General features: G+C 37.4%; 3 protein-coding genes across 10 annotated transcripts in view; 1 reads left to right on the top strand and 2 right to left on the bottom strand.

Annotated features, from left to right (window-relative positions):
- The window catches only part of CFAP94 (cilia and flagella associated protein 94), a 58,846-nt gene extending 55,010 nt beyond the window's left edge, over positions 1–3,836 (bottom strand). Inside the window, exons 1-2 of the mRNA XM_036019243.1 lie at positions 3,765–3,836; positions 2,050–2,067 (exon numbers count right to left, since the gene is read on the bottom strand). The gene's annotated coding sequence lies outside the window, so the exon portion shown is untranslated. The remainder of the gene's footprint in view (positions 1–2,049; positions 2,068–3,764) is intronic.
- An 86-nt stretch (positions 3,837–3,922) lies between these two features.
- On the top strand, positions 3,923–16,122 carry ETFRF1 (electron transfer flavoprotein regulatory factor 1). 3 transcript variants are annotated; one of them, XM_028532787.2, is made up of 3 exons: positions 3,923–4,046; positions 13,921–14,009; positions 14,091–16,122. In XM_028532787.2, exons 2-3 carry the CDS (start codon positions 13,959–13,961, stop codon positions 14,310–14,312), a joined length of 273 nt encoding a protein of 90 aa, XP_028388588.1. In that variant the 5' UTR covers positions 3,923–4,046; positions 13,921–13,958; the 3' UTR covers positions 14,313–16,122. The 3 variants fall into 3 exon arrangements, with proteins under 3 accessions (XP_028388588.1, XP_035875145.1, XP_035875146.1); XM_036019252.1 differs by having other exon boundaries at positions 3,942–4,050; XM_036019253.1 differs by lacking the exon at positions 3,923–4,046 and adding an exon at positions 10,110–10,253.
- The window catches only part of KRAS (KRAS proto-oncogene, GTPase), a 48,260-nt gene continuing 42,662 nt past the window's right edge, over positions 16,047–21,644 (bottom strand). For 4 of the 6 annotated variants that reach the window (XM_036019249.1, XM_036019250.1, XM_028531648.2 and 1 more), the window contains exon 6: positions 19,618–19,694. Coding sequence is in view for 2 of the 6 variants with exons in the window: in XM_028531644.2 (XP_028387445.1) it covers positions 19,578–19,694 (117 nt within the window). In the remaining 4 variants the exon portion in view is untranslated. Of the gene's footprint in view, positions 19,695–21,644 lie in introns of all 6 variants that reach the window. The other 2 variants (XM_028531644.2, XM_028531646.2) reach the window with 1 other exon arrangement.

The raw sequence follows: 21,644 nt of genomic DNA, 5'->3' as shown, positions 1-21,644 counted from the left end.
CCGGATGTTTTGTCAATAAATTATATTATGATAGCTTTTGTATCATCATTTAAGAATAATTTCATGGGTGATATCACTAAACAAAAATTATTACTAGCCCCACCACTCCACACTACAATATATAAGGAATACAGAATATCTCAAAACTCCTAATGGTACATTTTACCACTCACAACAAGACAAAATAAGTTTGTGGTCCAATAATTAAAGAAAGGTTTGCCAAAATCAATGTTTTGAATTATCCATTAGTTTCATAACCCAGGACTGAGGGTAATAAACCACAGTAAGATTTAGAATGAGAGATATGCCTCTTTTTCTTTTCTTTTGTAAAGCAAAAGGGTAATTTTGTGAAAGGGCCGAATGCAATGACATAAGGCAGGACTTCAAGACTTAGATTTGTCCCAGGAAAGGGTAAATATGGAAGTTGATGATCCAGAAATTGATTTCCATAAAGCTACCTATATTCTTGTATCCTTAGAAAACTTTTGTGTACCTCTGAGAGCCCTCCTTCCTTCCTTCTAGAAGTTGATTTATTTCATTAATAAAAATGAAATAAATCAGATGTAGTCTGCTGCAGTGGCTTCCTAACTGGTCTTCTTCCTACTAGAGTGAATTTTCCATTGACTATTTATTTTTTTTACTTTTATGTTTTAATTTTTAAAGAGAGGGGAAGGGTAGGAAAAAGAGAGGGAGACAAATATCAATGTGAGAGAAAAACATTGATTGCCCCAACTGGGGACCCAGGCATGTGCCCAGAAGGGAATTGAACCAGCGACCTTTGGCTCTGCAGGAGGATGCCCAATCAACTAAGCCACACTGGTGAGGGATGCACTGACCCTTTAAAAATGTAAATCACAGCATATCACTCCTCTGCTTATAACTTTCCCAGGCTACCCTTTGCCCTCAGAATAAAACCCAAACATTTCACCTTAGTCTTTTTGTCCATGAACTGGCTCCTGCTCATCTCCCCACCACACAGCCCATGTTTTAGCATTCACTTTGTACCTCCCTTTCTAACCACTCTGGCGTTCTCACAATGTCACTCCCAACTTTAGGACTTTGCAGTAACTGTTCCTTCTGCCTGGAATGGTGATCCCTTAGGTAATTATTGACTTACTCCCTTGTTTCTTCTAGGTCTCTTCTCAAATTTGACCTCCTTAATCACCGTATATGAAACAGCATCAACACAATCCCCTACCACATATTTCTCACTGGAGCCTTTCTTGGTTTTCTGCATATTGAAAGTTACCTGAAACTATATCATTTCATCACTTTCCCTCCCCAGATAGAATGTAAACTTTATGAAATGAAACAACTATCACAAAGAGATATCTGTACCTCCATGTGCATTGCAACATTATTCAAAATAGCCAAGACATGGAAAAAAATGTGTTTATCCATTTGTGAACAGATAAAAAAAAAAGAAAATACACACTAGAATATTATTCAGACATTAAAAAGAATAAAATCTTGCTATTTGTAAGAAAGCAAATGAACTTTGAGGGCATTATGTTATATGAAACAAGTCAGAGCAAAGCAAATACTGTGTGATCTCACTTATATGTGGAATCTAAAAAAGCCAAACTCATAAAAACAGAGTAAATTGGTGGTTGTCAGGGGTGGGAGCTGGAGGAAATGGGTGGATGCTGGGCAAGGGTATAAGTTTTAGGTATAAGATGAATAAGTTCTGGAGATCTAATGGGCAGCATGGTGAGTACAGTTAACAATACTGTATTGTGTACTCGAAAGCTGCTGAGACAAATCTTCTGTGTTCTCACTACACACACAGGCACAGACACACAGACACACACACCTACACACAACAGTAATTATGTAAAGTGACAGATGTGGTAACTGACCTTATTTTGGTAATATACTATATGCATATGTCAAATCCTCACAAAGATTATTCCATGATTTAAACAGCATTAATGTCTACAGTAAGCTCAGTAAACTCTATAAAACTATAATAAAACTAAAAAATGTTTTAAAATTCTGTTTGTACAATGTTGGTGTTTATAAAACTATTTCGAGAAAATTTCGACCTACCTTCGTTGCTTTGGGACCCTGAAATTTGGAAAAACAAAAGAATTGATAAATTTTTTTTAAAAATTCAGATATTTTAAACTAAAGTATCCTGATTACATAAGATGTTAAAATTAGAAGAAGCTGGGTAAAGAGTATAAGGGAAATCTCTATAACATCTTGGCTAGTTTTCTGTAAATCTGAAATTATCTTACAATAAAAAGTCTTCTAAAAAAGAACTCAGACTAAACTATAAGCAAGTGTAGGAAAAACTAAAATAAAATATTTCACTCATTGAAGCATCTTTTATAAGTTTTACAGTTTCTTATGACATTCAATAATTCATGTTTAATGAAATTCCCTGTCACTGAACAGAGTACCAGTCAGAAAGACACTAGATTAAAGTGTTCCAAAGATCACTAAGTCATTGACTAAGTGTTGGTACTAATGTCAAGTTTGAAAGTGGGGAAATGATCTCATAAAAAATTATCTTTCTGTGAAATTAGATTGCTTATTTAATAGAAAGAGAAGCAGTTATTTAAAGCAGGCAAAGCTATGATTAAATGATGCTCTTTGGCGGTGTGTGAAAATTATTTTGGAAAGCACAATATTTCAGTAATTAATTACAATTGCAAGTATTTTTCAGTTATGCTATTTCTAATTTCCTGATCAAGCCCATGTGTCCCTTAGATTTCTGGTAAGAAATTTGTGGGAGATCATGCAACTATAAGATTATACATTTTCTACACTTGAAGTCTTATACAGGACAAGTTACTGGCTCAAACCATAAGTTTATCACTGTATAAAATATAAATGTTAAAACTGACACAAAGCAAATTACATCTTATTGAAAAGTTCATGTATTTAGTTAATCCAGCAAATCTTTCTTAATGATTTGGAAGGCACTCTAAGATGCTGGAGAATATAAAAAATAGAAGAGACTTTGCTCTCATATAATTTTTACAAATGAGTTCCATTTTTAGTATTATATTTGCTATCAATTAACGGTTAACATATACTTCCACTTTGAAATAAGTACTATAGAGCAGACTATATAAATAGCATTGCCTCTGCTCTCAAGTAGCCATATTTTAAAGATGGGCAAATTGTCATCTATCACTAGTGCTTTTAACGTGAAGCAGATTAGGGATAAGTACTGTACATATGCTCACCTCCTTGCAAATCATAAGAAGACTATCAGGTAGTTGAGTAGTGCTCAAAGAGCAGAGAGCATAAGCACAAAGAATGAACTCTTATATTTTCCAGTAATTAATAAACTAATTACATTTCCACTTCCTCTGATTTTAATCATAGAGATGGAAATCATATTTAAGAAAAATAGGAAAACAAATTATTTCATAGGTACACGTTGGCTTGCGCTCTCGGAGAACACAGCTGAGTGCAGAAAAAATAAACGAGAAGCTTTATCATGGTTAATAAATTCACGGCAGGCTGAGTACTTTGAATAAAAAAAAAAAACACTTATTTCCACTAGGTTGAGACTAATTTTTAAACCTAGCCACAGTGACCGATTAGGACATCATCTGACCTGTCCGCCGGATATTGGACGGGGAGGCCACGGGTCAGGGGAGGCCTTTTCCCCAACAGGGGTATGGGTTCTTGACTAAACAGACCCGCTCCCCTCTAAAATGAGACAGGCTCTTACTACATCATTTAACACTAGTCAAGGAGATTCCATGCTCGCGCCTTCACCTGGAGTCCCCTCTTCCCCTGCTCACCATGCTGAGCGAAGCACGACCTCGGAGGTCTGTCTGCAAAAGTCAAGCTGAGTGTGTGGACTGACGCTCTCGGGTTGTCCGGACGACAAGCCACGCCCAATTGCCCCGGGGTGGGGGAACTCCACCCTCCCAAGCCGGCCCGCGCAGTCGCGCTAGACTTTTCCGGATGGCGCCACGCCCCTCCCCAGACAGGTTTCTCCCCCTCCCCCGCGCTGCTTCCTTAGTTGACCGACTGAGGAGTGGAAGCCCTCTGGAGTTTTTCCGGCTGTGGCGTGCGGGAAAGTGCGTGAGTGCCGCTACCGGGGTGCTTTGTTCCGTTTTGCCGACCTCGGGGTTTGCAGACGGTGAAGTGTTCCCTGGGCGAGGATATTCTCCGTGTGTGGGAAAGGGTTTCTGAGCGTCTTCTGACATTGACAGGCTCTCCCTCCTTGTTTCCCTGGAGCGCGAAGAATCTGTGCGAGGGTTTCCAGAAGGAAAGGGGCCACCCCAGCTACGCGATTGGGTCCAGTGATGACCCGGGTTGGCTGCCAGTGGGGTGACGGGCTTAACTGGCAATTTAGGTAAAGAAGTAAATTGGCTCCAGGTGGGTTGGTTATTTTTAAGTGAGTGACCTTCGGGCTCGTCTCCTTGCACATGGTTCTGTTTAGTTCCTGCGCAAGGTATATATGCCTGTTTTTCTTAGAGCCGCTGTAAACAAGAACTGGGAAGGACTTGAAGCAATTCCTGGGCAAAGTTCTTTCTTACAGTTGACGGTCGCTGAGGGTTAAGATTAGGCTCATCAGGTTATTTGCCCAAGATCAAAAATTGTGATAACCAGGAACACAACCTTCAGAATTTGTCTCCGCCCCAAGTGAAGAAACACTCACTGGCAACTTCGACCAACAGAAAACTAGAAGAAATGAGTAATTTAAGATATTAACCTCTTTCCAAAGCCCAACTGATTTCTCCAGGATTTAGGACCCCAAACCCTGTTTTAGCATAACATGACAGGAAATACTTTAAAATTATCGGCACCATTTCTCATCTCTGAATTCTAATTGTATAATGTTCTATCCCAATGTCATTGATTAAATGTATTATTAATGAATATTACTGAGCTAGTCTTTGTGGGTTACAGTGTTATTATCCCTATTGTAACAGAAACCCAGGTTGTGGAATGTTTATGACATTTCACCTCCAAATCTCTGGTGGTTAGATAAACATGTTAATGTCGACTTCATATATGTCTGAAACCGATGGCATGGAAGAAATTGCTTTAAGTTATCTTCAACTAAAATATTGTTTATGGCACAAAACCTCAGTCCATTGAACTAGGATTCATGGGGGAAAGAAGGTTATTAGTTCTGAATTACCTTCAAATGGTCGGTGTCTCGGGGAAAGGACTTGCCCAAGCTCTCCCTGTTCCGGGAGGAGGAACTGCTATGGATGTGATAGAACAGGCTGGGTGGGGTGTGTTCTAGGAGTCACTGTGCTATAAGAGATTATGCCAGTGAGCTTGGTTCTCCTTTAGTACTTCTCTTGCAAGCTGCATAAAGAGTAAGAATGCCCTGTTCTTTCCTCTTTACCTTCAGACAGGTGTAGTATCTACCTGTTCTGAACATGGATAACCATCTCCTTTCAACTCATTTATATGATCTGGCTTCTAGGTAAGATTAGATCAAACTGTATGCCAGCCTTTGGAGACAAAATCTCTTGCTCCCTACCTCTCTGCTTACATATTCTTTGGTGCTGGCAAATGTGTTGGAGTAAGTTTTTGTGTGAAGCTTTTTAGGTTTAACTAGTTTGGGGAAATATGCTTTATCTGTTTGAGTCAAGTCTACTAAAACCCAACAAATAATGACATTGCATTGCCTTTCCTTGCCAGTTTTCTTTCAGCTTTGATTGCCATCTGAACGTTATGGGGAAGAGTGATTAACAATAGCTTTGAGCGCCATAATCCCTAGTAAAATGACAGTTCTTGCTTAACCCAGAACTGAAGTTGAGTCTTCACTAGTTAGCCTGGTCACTAGAAAAAAAAAGCCATCAATGGGGATTGTTCCTCCCACACCTTTCCTACCACACACATCCACGTTCTTAGAATGGTGTGGGACTTCTTTTTTGTCCTTAACTCATTTGACTCTTTACAAGAAGAGAAACCTCCATGATTTCATGCACAGTTAAGGAGCAGTCCCAGGTCCTGGCTGCACTTAAATTGTTCAGCAATTGCAAACCCAAGGAGACCTGTTTCTCCCAAAGCCTAAAATAAACTTAAATGGCTGAATGTCAGTGTACACTAATAAAGATTAACTGCCTTAATTTGTTTAAATGAACATATCAATGAATGGACGAACTTACCTTAGCCACATCTGGCTACTTTTTTTTTTTTTTTTGCTGGGAAAATCCTGTGTTATACATAATTTGTAAAAAGAACAACAGCTAAAAAGTACAATTTAAGCCACATCTATAAAAGCCTGCAGAAATTTACAAGCTGTGAATTAAACTATGCTCTTTCCCAGGAATTAAACAGGCTATAATTTGCAATTTGAAATTATATCTATGTAAATGTAATTCAGAATTATTTTAAAAGCACATGGTTCTTTTTTAATTTTGCTGAATTTAATTAAGCTTTTTAATCTATTTTTATTCTTGTTTATACTATTAGAGTTGTCCCAATTTTCCCCACTTTGCCCTCCTCCATTCAGCCCACCCCCCATTTCCACAGCCAATCCCCACACTATTGTTCATGTCCATGGGTCATTCATACATGTTCTTTGACTATCCTTTCCCCTTCTTTCCACCATTCCTCTCCTCTCCCCTTTCCTCTGGCAGCTGTCAGTCTATTCCCTATTTCCATGTCTCTAATTCTGTTTTGCTCAGAACCAGAGACATGGAAAGAGGCTATTTTTACTCCATTGTAGGTTCATGCCCCCTTTGTCTAATATTAATTGACCACAGAGACAGAGTTTGTTTCTGGACTCTCTTCTTTATCCTGTTCCATTGATCTATATGTCTGTTCTCCTGCCAATACCAGACTTTTTTTTTTTATTACAGTGACCTTGTAATATAGTTTGATATCAGGTATTGTGATCCCTTCAAGTTTATTCTTCCTTCTCATGATTGCTGAGGTTTGGGGGATCTTTTTTGGTTCCATATAATTTTTTTAAGTATTTGTTCTAGATCTGTGAAATATCCCCTTGGCATTTTAATAGGAATTGCATCCTTATAACCATCACTTTGAACTCTATGTCTGATAAATTGCTTGCCTCAATTCTGCTTAGCTCTTTTTCTGGAGATTCTCCTTTTCTTCCATTTGGATGTTGTTTCTTTGTCTCCCCATTTTACTTGTCTCTTTGTTTATTTCTGTGTATTAGATCTATTTGCTTTGACCCACTGTCTTGTGGAGTGGCCTTGTGTGTTAGGAGTCCTGTGGGCCCCAGTGGTATAGACTCCTTGACCCCCTGAACGTATGCTCTAGGAATGTTCTCTGTGTGGGTTATGTGGACCCTCCTGTTGTGTTTAGGTCCTGATTGCTATTTGCCCATCCATTGGTGGGAACTGCCCTCCACCTGGCTATGAGGCTCATCCTCCACCATGTGTTGTGTGCTGTTGTATAGGTGCTGGCAGAACAAAGCAAAACAACACAAAATAAACACCAAAACAAGCAACCCCTCCCTGATCACTACAGCAATATCAACAAAAAGAGAGCAAGGAATAGTGAAAGCAGGAAGAGGAATGGAGTAGTAGAGAAAGGGGAAAAGGAAAAAGAATATGAGAGGACCAAAGAAAAGTGATTATGAGGAGAAATGGGAAGAGATCTATTTGTAATGAATTGAAAGAGGGAAATGGGGAAAAGGAGCACAGAAAAAATAATACAAATAATAAAAGGGGACAAGGGAACAGTGGAATTACCAAAAGAGTAGAATAGGTGTGGCTGTTTCCAGGGTAGGCCAAAACTGCTCTGCAAAGTTGGCTTTTATCAGCACTGGGTCCAGGGGTGTCAGCAAATGTCCCAGGTCACCACAGGAACCACTCCACCTGTCTGCCTGCTGGCCTGCTGTCAATCTTAGCCTAGTTGCAGGCCCAACTATTTCTGAGAGGGCTTCTAGCGGAAATGGGGCTGTGATTCCTGGATCTCCCGTTGGCAGGTGCCTTTCAGACCTTAGGGAAGATGGTGGGTTTGCGCCCCTGCCCCAAGCCACTAATCTGAGTCTGTCTGGGATTATTTCCCTGTACTCAGCAGGCTTCCAGAGCCCAGATTTTGTGTCTGCCAGATACCAGGAGGGTGTTTCTGTGGCTCTCCTGTGAGGAGACCAGTCTGTCTTCCATGATAGTGTGTGTTTACTGTACCCTACTGCCAGTCTCTGATGACCCCTGAGTATGTTTACTTTGCTGTTGGCTCAGCAAGGGTTAAAATGCAGAATGGGAGAAAAAAAAAAAACAAAGCAGAACACCAAGACAGAGCAGAACTACTAAAAGGAAAAAAAAGTTGGTAAGTGTAGTAAACAGGATCTCAGAGGTTGTGGCGAGGGGATTTCCAGAGGGTGGGGGGAGTGTATCCCACAGGGTAAGGTATTTGATTAGCCCCTGGGAGGGGCTAGCTCTTCTCAGTAAGAGCTCCCCCAAGACTCTCCCCATGCCTCCCACTCCAGACTTTCCTCACGTGACTCCAGTCTGTGCCACCCTCCCTTCCCTGGGGCCCCAGGTGGGTAGCTGCAAATACACAACCTATGCTTTGCCATTTAAGTGGGGGCGGGGGGAGGGAATGATTTTATCTCCACCCATTTTTATCTCTCCCCAGAGCAGAGGGCCCCCATGGTGCAGACTTCTTGGTCTCCTGATCTGAGTGCTCCAGGAATGTCCTTTTGTGGGTTATGTGGACTCCTGTTTATTTGGGACCTGATTTTCCATTGGCTCTTTCCTTGGTGGGAACTTTCCCCCGTCTGGCTAAGGGGCTCAATCCCTAAGCCTCTGCTTTGAAAGGGCATCTAAGGGTGGGTTGGATCCCCCAGTCTGGGCACATACAGGAGGCTACCTATCAACTCTTCTCTCACACCAACACATCTCCCTGCCCCTCCCAAGTCAACAGAATATATCCTCTGTGCACCATCTTCTTTTAAGTCTCATGTCATCCTGATCGGGTAGGAGAGGGAAGGGAAGAGTCCAGCAGCAAAACTGTAACATGGGACTATGGCTGGGTGCTTACACCATTCCCTCCAGTGTCAGCCTTGGGCTCCTGCCACTGTGCTCCTGCTGTGGTCTCTGCCCCTGGTGCTCCCAGCTCCTCAGCTGATCCGCATCCTCCTCAGTGAGACTGTCCTATTCGAGGTTCCAGTGAGCCTGGGGCTGGGGAAGCCACAGCCCCCTCCAGGGAAGTACCACAGTCCCCCAGGCCTTGGCTTCCGGCAGCAGGTTGGGGGCACAGCCTGGCAGGTGCAGAAACCAGAGGCCAGTCTGGGTGCTAAGGCACAGTCATTCTGGCAGCTTCTTCCTGAGGAGGACATTGACAGTTCCACAAAAGGGTTGCTGCTCCAAATCTGTGAGCCAGAAGCGTAAGGCCGGGTTGTAGTTGGGGCAGCAGTAGATGGAGGCTCCACCAGGAGAGCCTGGGCCGCCTGCCCCCGAGTGCTCTTGCCAGTGCACAGGCACTCGCACACTTGCACTCAGTCACACATGCTCTGACTCACACTCAGCCGGATTTTTTAGTTGATTGCTCTGTGGTTTAGCTGCAAGACCCAACTGACTGGGGATGGGAGCAAGTGGATGGAGCTTCCAGCTACTCTGCAGCCGTTTTAGAACCCTGAAAGCAAGTGGTTCTTAAGAGTCATTCTTCAGATTTTACTGTAAAATTAAACTGTATTTGGAAAATGGCTCTCAGCCAAACAAGAAGGTTAAAAAAGTGAAATTAGGTATTAATATAGCAGGTTAATACACCCATCTGAGTTCATTCCCTCCCAAAACTCCACTAAATTTTCAGTAACAAGATATAAAAATAAGTTGGAAAAATGAGAGAGATGACAATAAGACTGGAAGCTGCAGGGCAGGTAGGTGAATGTGACTGAGCACACCATTAAATCTCAATTTATACCGCATTACTTACAAAAGGCACTGAAAGAAGGCCATTGGAACTGGAAATGAAAAATGAAATAGGATTAAGTGAAAGCTATTTAAGCAACACTTCTAAGTGACTGTACCCCCTCACTCGCACGGAAGACTGGAGGCTTATTTGTGGACAAAATAGTACTATTCTCTGGACTGGGGTGTTTTTAGTCATACTATGTACACGAGAACCACAGCAAAAATAAATTAAGTAAATTTGAATATACGTAACACTGAATGCAAGGCCCACGTCCCTCTTCCACTGAACAGGCAAAGCCTCAGAAGAATGGAAGACTCTACTCTTCCAGTCTTGGGCTGGGGAATCTGACCAGCCCAAGAGGAAAGATCTAAGACTGATGGCAGAGGTTCCTCAATGAAGGGCCCACTCAGATCACCCTAAGTGAAGCTCAGTCTGTAAGTTGCAACCACATATGCAGACCTTCTAAGATGCATTTTTTGGTCTTTCACCTCTAAGAGTACAGAAAAGGTTTACCAGTCTTTGGAGGAAAGCTCAGGAATGATGCCGCAAAGGCAAGCAGAAAAAGAGTAACTTGGAGGAAAATAACAGAAAACTGAAAGCCTGCTACCATTTATGAACTCAAAGGAAAAGAACTTGTTCTGCTACATTGTATGCTTGTTATGTGAATTAGGTCATACACTCGTAAAAAAGGGGATTATACAAGTTTTAACATGGATGTTGGTTCCTATGTGATTTATCAACTTCCGCAAGAAAAAAAAAAGTCTTCACTTAGTGCTTACACTCAGGGCTCCTTCCCCAGAGAAGAATACCCCATGTTGTTCAACTGACAGGTGGCAGACTGAATCACCTACCCTGACCACATCTCACAACCATACTCTTAGCATTTTAAAAGTATTACTGAGGAACTGACATAAACTACACTTATTTAAATTATAAACACAATTTGATAAATCTGGCATACACATATACTTATGAAACCATCACAACAATCATGATAAACACCCATCATTATCGAAGATTTCCTCCTGTTTCTTTTGATACTTCCTAGTCTCCAGCCCGGCTCCCACTCCCAGGCTACTCTATTAGTTTTGAGCATTTTAAACATCTCCATGAGTCTGCAGCTAGGCTCAGAGCAATCCAAGTGATCCAAATTAGCTCTCCAGGTACTAATTTCTGTTTAATAGTTGTTTAGTTGCATAGGATTTGAGTGTTCTGTCCCAAACCCATTTCCTCTATAAGCCCTGTTATTTTTAATGTGTTTTTGCAAGATGAAAGGCTTTTTTAGGAATACATATATGTAGTCTCAAAGTACTTCCCACAAAATACTTCAAAGGGAAAAAATAAAAGTAACTTTACAGTGGATAATCCAAACACTACCTTAATGATCAAAATTAACATCAACTGTAACAAATTGGAATGTGTGTCCACCTGATAGAATACATTAAAATGAAATGAACATCATGTCTGTATTTTTGCCCAAACTACACAGCCTGAGTCTAGCCATAAATTAACATCAAAATAAATGGGCAACGTGTCATTTTGGATTTGATACTTTTGCTATAAAATATAAAGGGCATCTTTAAAGCAATTTCAAGAATATGAAGAGGCTGTGGATCAGACAGGACTAACGTAGCAATGTTAATTTCCTGATGCTGATGGTTTTATTGTTCTGTAGGAAAATGCCCTTGTTCATAGAAAATCCACTCTGAGCTGTGCTATCCAGTGTGGCAGCAACTAAGTCATGGGTACTTACAAGCACTAAAATGTAGCTTGCATGGCACATTGAAATAGTACTTTAAATATAAAAATGTTATTAAAGACTTCCGGCCAAGATGGAGGCATAGGTGGAGGCATTCCCTCCCTCCCCCACCCCCGCCCCCGCCCCCACATACAACGTCACAATCTAGCGACTGGGGTGCCCAGCCCCGGTGAACACCTAAGGCTCCGCCCCTCACCGTAATAGGAACAACCAGACCAAAAAAAAAAAAACAAAAAAAGAGAGACATGGCTCAAACAGAACAGATCAATGCCCCAGGACTCATCATTTTAAGCGACCGAGAGATAGCCAATCTATCAGATGCACAGTTCAAAACACTGGTGATCAGGAAGCTCACAGAATTGGTTGATTTTGGTCACAAATTACATGGAAAAATGCAGGTTACCATAAAAGAGATGAAGGAAAATGCACAGAGAACCAATAGTGATGGGAAGGAAACTGGGACTCAAAACAATAGAGTGGATCAGAAGGAAGAAAAAAACAACCAAACAGGAAAAAACAGAGAAATAAGAATTCAAAAAAATGAGGAGAAGCTTAGGAACCTCCAGGACATCTTTAAACGTTCCAACATCCGAATTATAGGGTTACCAGAAGGGGAAGAGGAAAAGCAACAGATTGAACACGTATTTAAACAAATAATAAAGAACTTCCCCATTCTGGCAAAGGAAATAGACTTCCAGGAAATCCAGGAAGCTCAGAGAGCCCCAAAGAAGTTGGACCCAAGAAGAAACACACCAAGGCACATCATAATTACATTAGCCAAGGTAAAAATGAAGGAGAGAATCCTAGAAGCAGCAAGAGATAAGTGGACAGTAACTTACAAAGGACTTCCCATCAGACTGTCAGCTGATTTCTCAAAAGAGATGTTACAGGCAAGAAGGGGCTGGAAAGAAGTATTCCAAGTCATGAAAGGCAAGGACCTACATCCCAGATTAATCTATCCAGCAAAGCTTTCATTTAGAATGGAAGGGCAGATAAAGTACTTCTCAGATAAGGTCAAGTTAAAGGAGTTCATCATCACCAAGCCCTTATTTTATGAAATGTTAAAGGGGCTTATCTAAGAAAAGAAGATTAAAAAAAAAAACATGTATAGTAAAAGGACAGCAAACTCACAATTATTAACAACCACACCTAAAGCAAAACCAAAGGAAACTAAGCAAACAACTAGAACAGGAACAGAACCACAGAAATGGAGATCACATGGAGGGTTAGCAACAGGGGAGTGGGAGGTGAGGGGGGAAAAGGTACAGAGAATAAGTAGCATAGATTGTAGGTTGAAAATAGATAGGGGGAGGGTAAGAATAGTATGGGAAATATAGAAGCTAAAGAACTTATAAGTACAACACATGGACATGACTAAAGGGGGGGATGTGGGTGGGAGAGGGTGTACAGGGTGGAGGGGAGTGAAGGAGAAAATGGGACAACTATAATAGCATAATCAATAAAATATATTTTTTAAAAATGTTATTAAAATTATTTCACATTTTTTTTTTTCATATGGACTACTAGAAAATGTAAAATTATGTAGGTGGCTTATATGTTTCTACTGGATGGCTCTGCAAAGTAGTCAGGTGGATCAGACAGCATGTTAGCAGCTTCTCAAATAGTTCAGGAAAAAAACAGTAGTATGTTGCAAGACTGAAATTATTTCAAAAGAAAAATTGTTAATGAGGACCATAAAGTATAAAAATGTTTTTGTAGGTCACTGGGAAAATGGGAATTAGAGAATTTTGAAGGAGGTTGTAAGTGACATTTACTTTGGGCCTGCTTATGTTAGGAATGTTATGATTTAATCCTTACAATTATAACAAGCATTGTGAATTGTTTTCTGTTTAGTTTGTCATGGTGCATTTAAGGAGCTGTCTGCCATGCAGCACCAATGAATCACACATAAGATAGTATAATCCCACTGAATGTTGCCTGCTCATGTAACCCCTTTTGAGTTGCCCACTTGGCCTCTTCACTGCCCACCTTCTTGCCCATCTGCCATTATCATGGGCCTGGTTGACTCACACCACCAGTTTCTCCTCTTTAGCCTTTCTTAAGATTGCACCCTTCTAGATTTGACCAGGCAGAATAGTCTTCCTTTGATGCTAAGGAAATTTGCTTCTTATGTCTCCCTCAGAAGATGTTAGTTCTGTGAGAGCAGGTATCTTATCTGACCAGTGTTCATAGCTGTATCCCAGTACCTGGAACATAAAAGTGCTCCAAGTATTAATGTGATTAAAAAAAAAAAGGTTAGCATTTTCCCAAAGTGTAAAATCTTCCTTTGCTTCTTTTTTGACTATAATAGTTATTTGCAAAGAAACTTTTCTTTTCTTTAGGTATGCTGTGTATAAAAGTGGTTTATTATCCATGATAAATGAAAATGGCCAATACTTTACGAGGGGAAGTACTGAATCTTTATAAAAATGTAAGTAATTATGTTGCCAATTTTATAAATATTATTATATGACATGGATTATTTAGAAATATATAATCTTTCTTTTTTAAGTTGCTGTACCTTGGACGAGAGTATCCAAAAGGAGCAGACTATTTTAAAAGGCGTCTGAAGAATGCTTTCCTTAAAAACAAAGACGTGAAGGACCCAGAGAAGATCAAAGAACTTATTGGACGGGGCGAATTTGTAATGAAAGAGCTAGAAGCCTTGTATTTCCTTAGGAAATACAGAGCTATGAAACAACGCTATTATTCAGATACCAAAGACACTAACTGATCATTACCGTAATTTAGCTGAAAACCAGTGCCATCTATTTATGTATAATATAAAAATAATTCCACTTAAAATGGCAACATATACACATCATGTAAAAAATAGTTAAGCTGCCTTACTGAACTAAAAACAGGTTTCAACTTCTAGTCATACTAAGTTTTATCAGCAATCCTTTATGCACAATTTTATACTGGAATAGAAACTTAGCTACATAATGTTGCCAACTACAAGTTACAAATTAATGAGCACCTAGTTTCAAATGAAAAAATAATGTACTTAAAATGGTTTTAACTTAATAGGTTTTTGCCAAATACTGTCAGCCCATTTCTCCATTTTACTGACAATGCCACTTAATTCACATGTAACTAGGCAAAATAATTTCTTGAACATTATTCTATTAATTTTTGAAGGAGCACCTTATTTTTGGCTCCATTTGGTACATTAGGAAGGTTCACTACAAATCAAATAGCATCTGGTCATGATTTTAGTGCAGTTAGAGAAATAATATACATGAAGATTACTTCTGATCTTGAAATAGCCTGCCAGCAATTGGCATTTCACACAAACCTATTCAATGTTTCCATTATTTTGCTGCTAGCTCCCTTTGGGCCTTAAAACAAATTTTACCTGTTGTGTATCAATTACCTTCTCTGATAAAAAGTAATAAATATTGTTATTTTTGTCATAAAGGCAGATCTGTTTTGTACATACTTCTAAACATGGCAATGGACTTAAACCTAAGATGGTCTTAAGCTTATGCAACACTTAAACCTTCACATAATGTTCATAGTACCTTTCATAAATAAAGAATATTTCTAACTTAGAAGCTGCAAAAAAAAAGATTTACTAATACACTATAGTGTCAGTGGCTTAGAAACTACTCAATGTCAATTGTGGGGCAAATGTTTCAAACTTCTATGAAGAAATACACACTGCCATAGACACCGTAACTTTTTATTACATTACAATAATTAGGAGCAGTACAGTTCATGACAAAAATATTACAAATTTCAGATCACTTCACAGCACATACTCCTATAAACATTTAAAAGTTAATTTTAGTGAAAAGAGTGGTCATTTTTAAATGTAATGTTTGATATGACCAACATTCCTAGGTCAGAGCAACCAAATGATGGAAAACAAACTGGATCACACTGCGTATGCCCCACAAAAAAAGCACAATGTACAAAATGTGCATGTTTCAGTTTACACTATACAAAAATAGTTAAAATACATTCCAGGTAAACATGTTACATTAAGAAATAGTACTAGTAAGAAATTGGCACTCAAAGGAAAAATGCAAAAGTATTTTCAACATGAAAACACAAGACAGTGGAACTGGAAACTTTTGGATAAAATATTACATAACCCATTTAGCTCTATGGGGAGGTGGACCCTCTGTAACCCACACTTCTGTAGGTAATAACTGTTTTCCCTAAATTCATCTAAATTAACCTAAAGATGGTCTTAAGGTTATGCATCATCCCAAACAGGCACTTAAAACTATTAAACTAAAACAAGTATTAATCTAGTTATGACTGTGTTTTTAAAACTGATGTGAATGTATCTCTAGAAAGTAATTTTCATTTTCTGAAAGAATTTGCAGCTATCAGTTGTATGCTGTTGAATTTATCAAAACAGATTTCATGCTACCCAATATTAACACGAAGTTATTAAATATAAATTCAGTTTTATAGTAACTGATAGGTTTTTAAAAACCATTAGTACATAATTATCAAGAAATTATTACTTTTTGACAAATGTAAATGACAGTTTTTATTGCCTACAAAATAACTGTGTATATACTGTTTAGGGGAAAAAAAAAACGACTAGGAGAAAAAAACGTCACTGGAATACAAATGAGATGAATTTGTGCAAACTGCAACTTAACATGCCTCACAAGATTTCTTTATATTATATACTAGAACAAAATTGTGCAGGTGGCAAAGGTTTTGATAATCTATGAAAGTTAGGTTCTAAATTCCTATGCAGTGTGACTCAGTTAAAATAGAGCCTAGAATTCCTAATTGGGAATATCCACTCAAATTATACTACAGACTTCTGCTACATTGTTCCACAAACATGTTAATGTCTAAGACTATGTAATTTAGCACTTTTTCAATTTCAACAAGGATTTTCATCTTTAAGGCTGTAATAATTAAACAATATTTATGTTACTTCTAGGATCATCTCTCCCTTTTTAAAATCTCTATGAAAACCTTTTGTCAATTCATATAATAAAGGAAAATTACCATTGCTTAAAAAAAATTGTCTAGCTATGTCAAAAATGCAAGAGTCTTAAAATTCCCTCACTCAATTATGCACTGCTGTTCTTGAAGTCTGGCCATTTCTTTCTCTTGGATAGAAACAAGAAGAGGTTCTATATAAGTCTTAACATCCCACCTAGATGATATTCTGTAAACCTGTAGTCTAGCAAAGCATTTCAGAAATCATAATGATTTCTACACAGAAATTTCCTTTTCTGTAAATTAGTTCAGGCATTTGTTTATTCCTACTTCGATAAACATAACTTTTAGAATTCAGTATTTAATTTTAAAAGTCCATTTTAATTACTTATACAAAGAGACCAACCAGAATATTATACACTTGGGAATTTTAATATTATGTCATACAACTTTATGTATACTATAATTGTCCCAACAGAATCACAGTTATGCCAAATAAAAAATATATAATCAAGTTTCCTCCTTTAAAACAATGACATAAAAGTAATTTATATAAAGTAGCTTGATTAACCAGTTACAATGGAATCAGAGCAAAATAATTACTCCAGAAATGGAAGAAACCTTAAAAAACCAACTCCTTTCCTTACAAAACTAAAATATGCATTATGTTGTCTCTGGGTCATGTGCCAAACGCCTCAGGAAGATATCAGACCACTTGAGAATATAAGCACTACTTCTTTAGGAAAGGGATTAAGTCCCCTTTACCACAATATCTCCAGTGCCTTGTGTACTGCCTGGCATTTAGTGGGCACTCAACTATATGGAATTAATGAACCATGTTAAAAGGTAGGCTTTATGAATTAAATTTTGAAGTATTTTTCATTGTAAGATTTTAATTATTAAAACAATGCAATATGTCACTGTTACCAGGGCTAGTCCTAATTATAAGTTATCTAAGGAATTTTTTCAGCATTACCCTATTAAATTCTTTTTCCACTGGATAGGGTTCTGTCTACTCACAGAAGATATGAAAATTCCTAAATAGTCACTAATGGACCAGGCAGCAAACAGATAACATTCAAAGGATCAAGCTTAAATTGCTACAGCCACCACCTCAAAATTAACCATTAGGTCCAATCTCATGGTAGTATCTGTCAGGTCATGTTGAGCCTGAGGAAGTAAGATGTAGGGCATTTTGATGTGACTTGATGGGAAATCTTCAAGGAGATATCTAAAGCAGCGTAAATCTTGAGTGTAGGGGAATTAGACATATTTAAAGGAAAAGCATCAAGTTGTGGGTCACACAGAAGGGTAGGCTGGCAAGATGATACTTACATGGGAGAAGGGTGTTAAATATTGAGAAAGGATATTAAAAAATTAACTTCACCTCTTGTACAATTTTGCCTAAGACTGGCACTGAAGATGGCAACACAGGTAAGAAGTTATAGATTGTGCTGAGACTAACAAATAGGTATATTTTTATGTAAACTGAATGTGAATCACGTAATTGTAATGCTAGCTATAGCCTTGAGATGACTTATTTTAACATAAAGAAATGGATAAGTGATTTGCCCAAAATTAGAGTTGTAAAGACACCAGAATCTAAAGTCACTTTCCTCCTAGTCCACTGATTATTTTCACGTCAACATGCCTTCTCACATCAAATGTCTTACAAAAGGAAAATTTTAAAAAAGGAAAATTGTACTGAAATAATCATTTTGCTAATTTACCTAGTTTTCAGCATTAGATATTCTTAAAATATGGACCAGACTTGGAACATTTTATGAAATATTACTTTAGCTACTTTAGCCAGATTAAGAGAACTACTAGAGACTCTGAAACTTTTTCCTTTCCTTATTTAAAAAAAAATTAGTCTTCCCCATCCCCACCCCAAAATCTCATTTAAAATAATTTATTTTAAAACGTTTGCTTTTTTTTAAAGTGATGTTCTTGATCTGTAAGCAGAACCACCGCACAGTGAAAATGTATCTTGCTGAGCTAGCCAAACCTCTAGTTCCCATTTTTGACCAACCAATGCTTGACAACACGGGAAGACCGTAGGGATGCTCTCCACACTGTGAAACTCACCGTGAAGCTCACAGGTTCACACAGGACTTCAACTTGGTTTTTTTTTAACACCTACTAAGCTAACTGGCTCAAATAATCTTTAATGCCAGAATTAAAACTATTTTTAAAGACTGAAGTTCAAGAAAAGGTTTAAAGTTATTTTAGGAAACAGCAATCTGACACATGAGGACTACATTTAATTCCTATGAGAGTTTTTACACGTTAAAATGTTTTAAATTATTACAAAAATTTAGTAGCATGTAAATATAGCCCACAAATGGTTGCTATAATCCTCATTAGATACCAGGCCTCCATTAACAGAAAAAGCTATTCAGAGTATTATAGGAATTTATCTCTCTTGGAAAGTAAATGGCCTTTTAATAATCTTCCATTGCCCTTTTTTTCCATTTTTTTTCCTTTTATAGAAAAAATATAATATTTGGGGGAACATGACTATAACAAATAGCAGTGGAAAGAGGAAGAAAACCTTTATGAACAGTGTAAATTTACATTCATTAGGGGTGGCTGAAACTAGAGGACATAAAGCCTACAAGAAGAATCTACAGGAAGCTCAGAAATTCATGTTCCCTCAATGTTTCTGTAAAACCAATAGTGAAATCTCAACTGAAGTTATAATTAGCATATATGTGATTAGATAAAACAGAATAGGGAGGATTCAAAAGCTTCATTAATTTGTTTCACACCAAAGTTTACAATTGGTAAGAAAAATAGGAAGTAATCAACTGCATGCACCAAAAACCCCAAGAAATAAATCTCAGGTATTCAACTTCTTTTTCACAGGCATTGCTAGTTCAAAAACCAAAACTCAGGGAATACTGGCACTTAGAGGAAGAAGTTTCCACTGTCATTTTAAAATAAGCATTCAGGATAAAAGCTAACAGTTTGGATGGAGCAGAAAGAAAATTAGGTAATGCTAGAACAAATGCTAATAATTTAGTGTAATGTACAAAAATTACCACTTAAGTATGCCTTAAGAAAAAAGTACAAATTGTATTTACATAATTATACACTTTGTCTTTGACTTCTTTTTCTTCTTTTTACCATCTTTGCTCATCTTTTCTTTATGTTTTCGAATTTCTCGAACTAATGTATAGAAGGCATCGTCAACACCCTGAAATATATAACAAGTATTAAAATGTGAATATATCTGATGATTTGAGGTATACAGATAAACTAATGGAAACATCAATATTGAGAAAGGATAAGGGCACTTCACATTTTTCTTTAGGCAAGTGAGTATTTATCACACTTATGCTTCTTTAATGTCTTCTTCATGGATATTCTTGTCAATATTACAGGGAACACTGACTTTACCCAAAGGCAATGAAAAGTAATGGCACAGAATCTTACATAAGCTTCACAAATGACACTTTCCCAGAACTTAATTTGCTAGCAATTTTTACATACTGACACACCTTGTTAACCAAAATTCATATGCATGTGTGTGAATATGTCTTTACACTTATTTATCCCTAAGTTTCTAGACATTAGATATTAAGCCATGCAAATATAATCAATTTCATAAATCCAGTAACAATATTTACGCTGTTTCAATACTTACTTAAAATAATTAGATTTAGATAATTACCAAGTAGTAAACAGTATTTGAATATACGTCCAGTGTTTCAAATATTATATACAGATGTGTTAAGGCATTGGTTTCAATTATACTCAACCATTTAAGTAAGAAATTTAAAGTAACCCAACACAAGACACTACACTTTGAGAAATGTTAATACTCAGATTTGTGGAGAATGGAGCTAAATTACTTAAACGGTAATTTAATTTAGAGAAGATTCTCTTTTATTTGTTATTGTTTTAGTTTCTTTTTAGTATATTAAATATTCAAACATTTGCCATATAAAGCAAATGCTTCATCTTCAAAGAAATACCCACTTGGTCATTGTGATCCATTTGGTCAACATCTATTTGTGATCAAGGCAATGTATCTAAATCAGTACTGGGTGAAAGTGATTATAAAACAGAGTAATTTTCAACTTAATAATTCATAATGTGAAAGTGGCACTCTGAAGACGGTAGCAGTACAGATTTTAACCATGAAATAATACAAGATCTATGCATGTCAACTCTTCTCATGTCCCTGTTAGAGCACATTAAATATAAAAGTACAATTTAAAAAATTAAAGAAAAATATAATCCTCAATATACTTTAAAATCTCTTCACCTCAGGATTTATTTTTAAAAGCTTGTTAACATACTGATATTTTTAAACCTAGACACTAGAGGGAGTCCTAGGAACAAATACCCAACAAATGAAATTGTATAAATAAATCAAGTCACCTTAAGAACAATGAAAATGGGGCTTCTACTCATTTCCGCCATCTCTGCTGATAATTCATATAAACACATTTGTTACATTATCCTGAAAATAATTTAAAATTTAACTGATGTTTCCCCTTTATTGTATTACTAAAATCTTCCAAAATTAGTATTTAAAAATCATAGCAAAATTAAATGCGGTCATTTTCAAGTTACATTTACCTAATTTTCACAATACATACAAAACTCAAAAAAGTATTACCAATATTTTAAAAGTGAACAGAATAGTAATGAGGTCTGCTCACATTTAAACATGTATTAATAAGATAAAAACCAGCATTACTGACTTGAATGATTAAAAGTTCCCCAATAAAGCCGCCAAGCTGCACTCACTGAATGCTCCCCACTTTGTGATACCATTACTGATACAATATGTTTTGTTTCACCCAAAGTGGTAAGAAAATGTGACAAGACAATTTATCAGCAATATAATCAAAGCTTAATATACATAAACCTTCATGCTCATCTTAAATAAAAAGCAAAAACTTCTAGTGATATAAAAAATAATTTTATAGCTCACCATCCCCTGACTAATTTATAATCACAAACACTTAGAATGGAATACTTAAAAGAGGATCTAAATTCACCTCACTTAACCATCACAAATTCTTTGATCACATATCCATACGTAGTCTACTCTATTTCAACTTTTATAATGAAGAAAAATATTAAAGGTACTAAAATAGTAAAGCAGATGAAAGGAAAAACCATAAGATGGATG

This window comes from Phyllostomus discolor, chromosome 2 (assembly GCF_004126475.2).
Source record: "Phyllostomus discolor isolate MPI-MPIP mPhyDis1 chromosome 2, mPhyDis1.pri.v3, whole genome shotgun sequence".
Taxonomy (NCBI): Eukaryota; Metazoa; Chordata; class Mammalia; order Chiroptera; family Phyllostomidae; genus Phyllostomus; species Phyllostomus discolor.
The sequence above is the reverse complement of the archived record's forward strand: the minus strand, read 5'-3'. Positions and strand labels throughout refer to the sequence as shown.

Coding starts and splice junctions, on each gene's coding strand:
- ETFRF1 (XM_028532787.2), top strand. CDS start 13,959: ATGAAAATGGCCAATACTTTACGAGGGGAAGTACTGAATCTTTATAAA. Junction 14,010..14,090: donor TACTGAATCTTTATAAAAAT/GTAAGTAATTAT, acceptor TTCTTTTTTAAG/TTGCTGTACCTTGGACGAGA.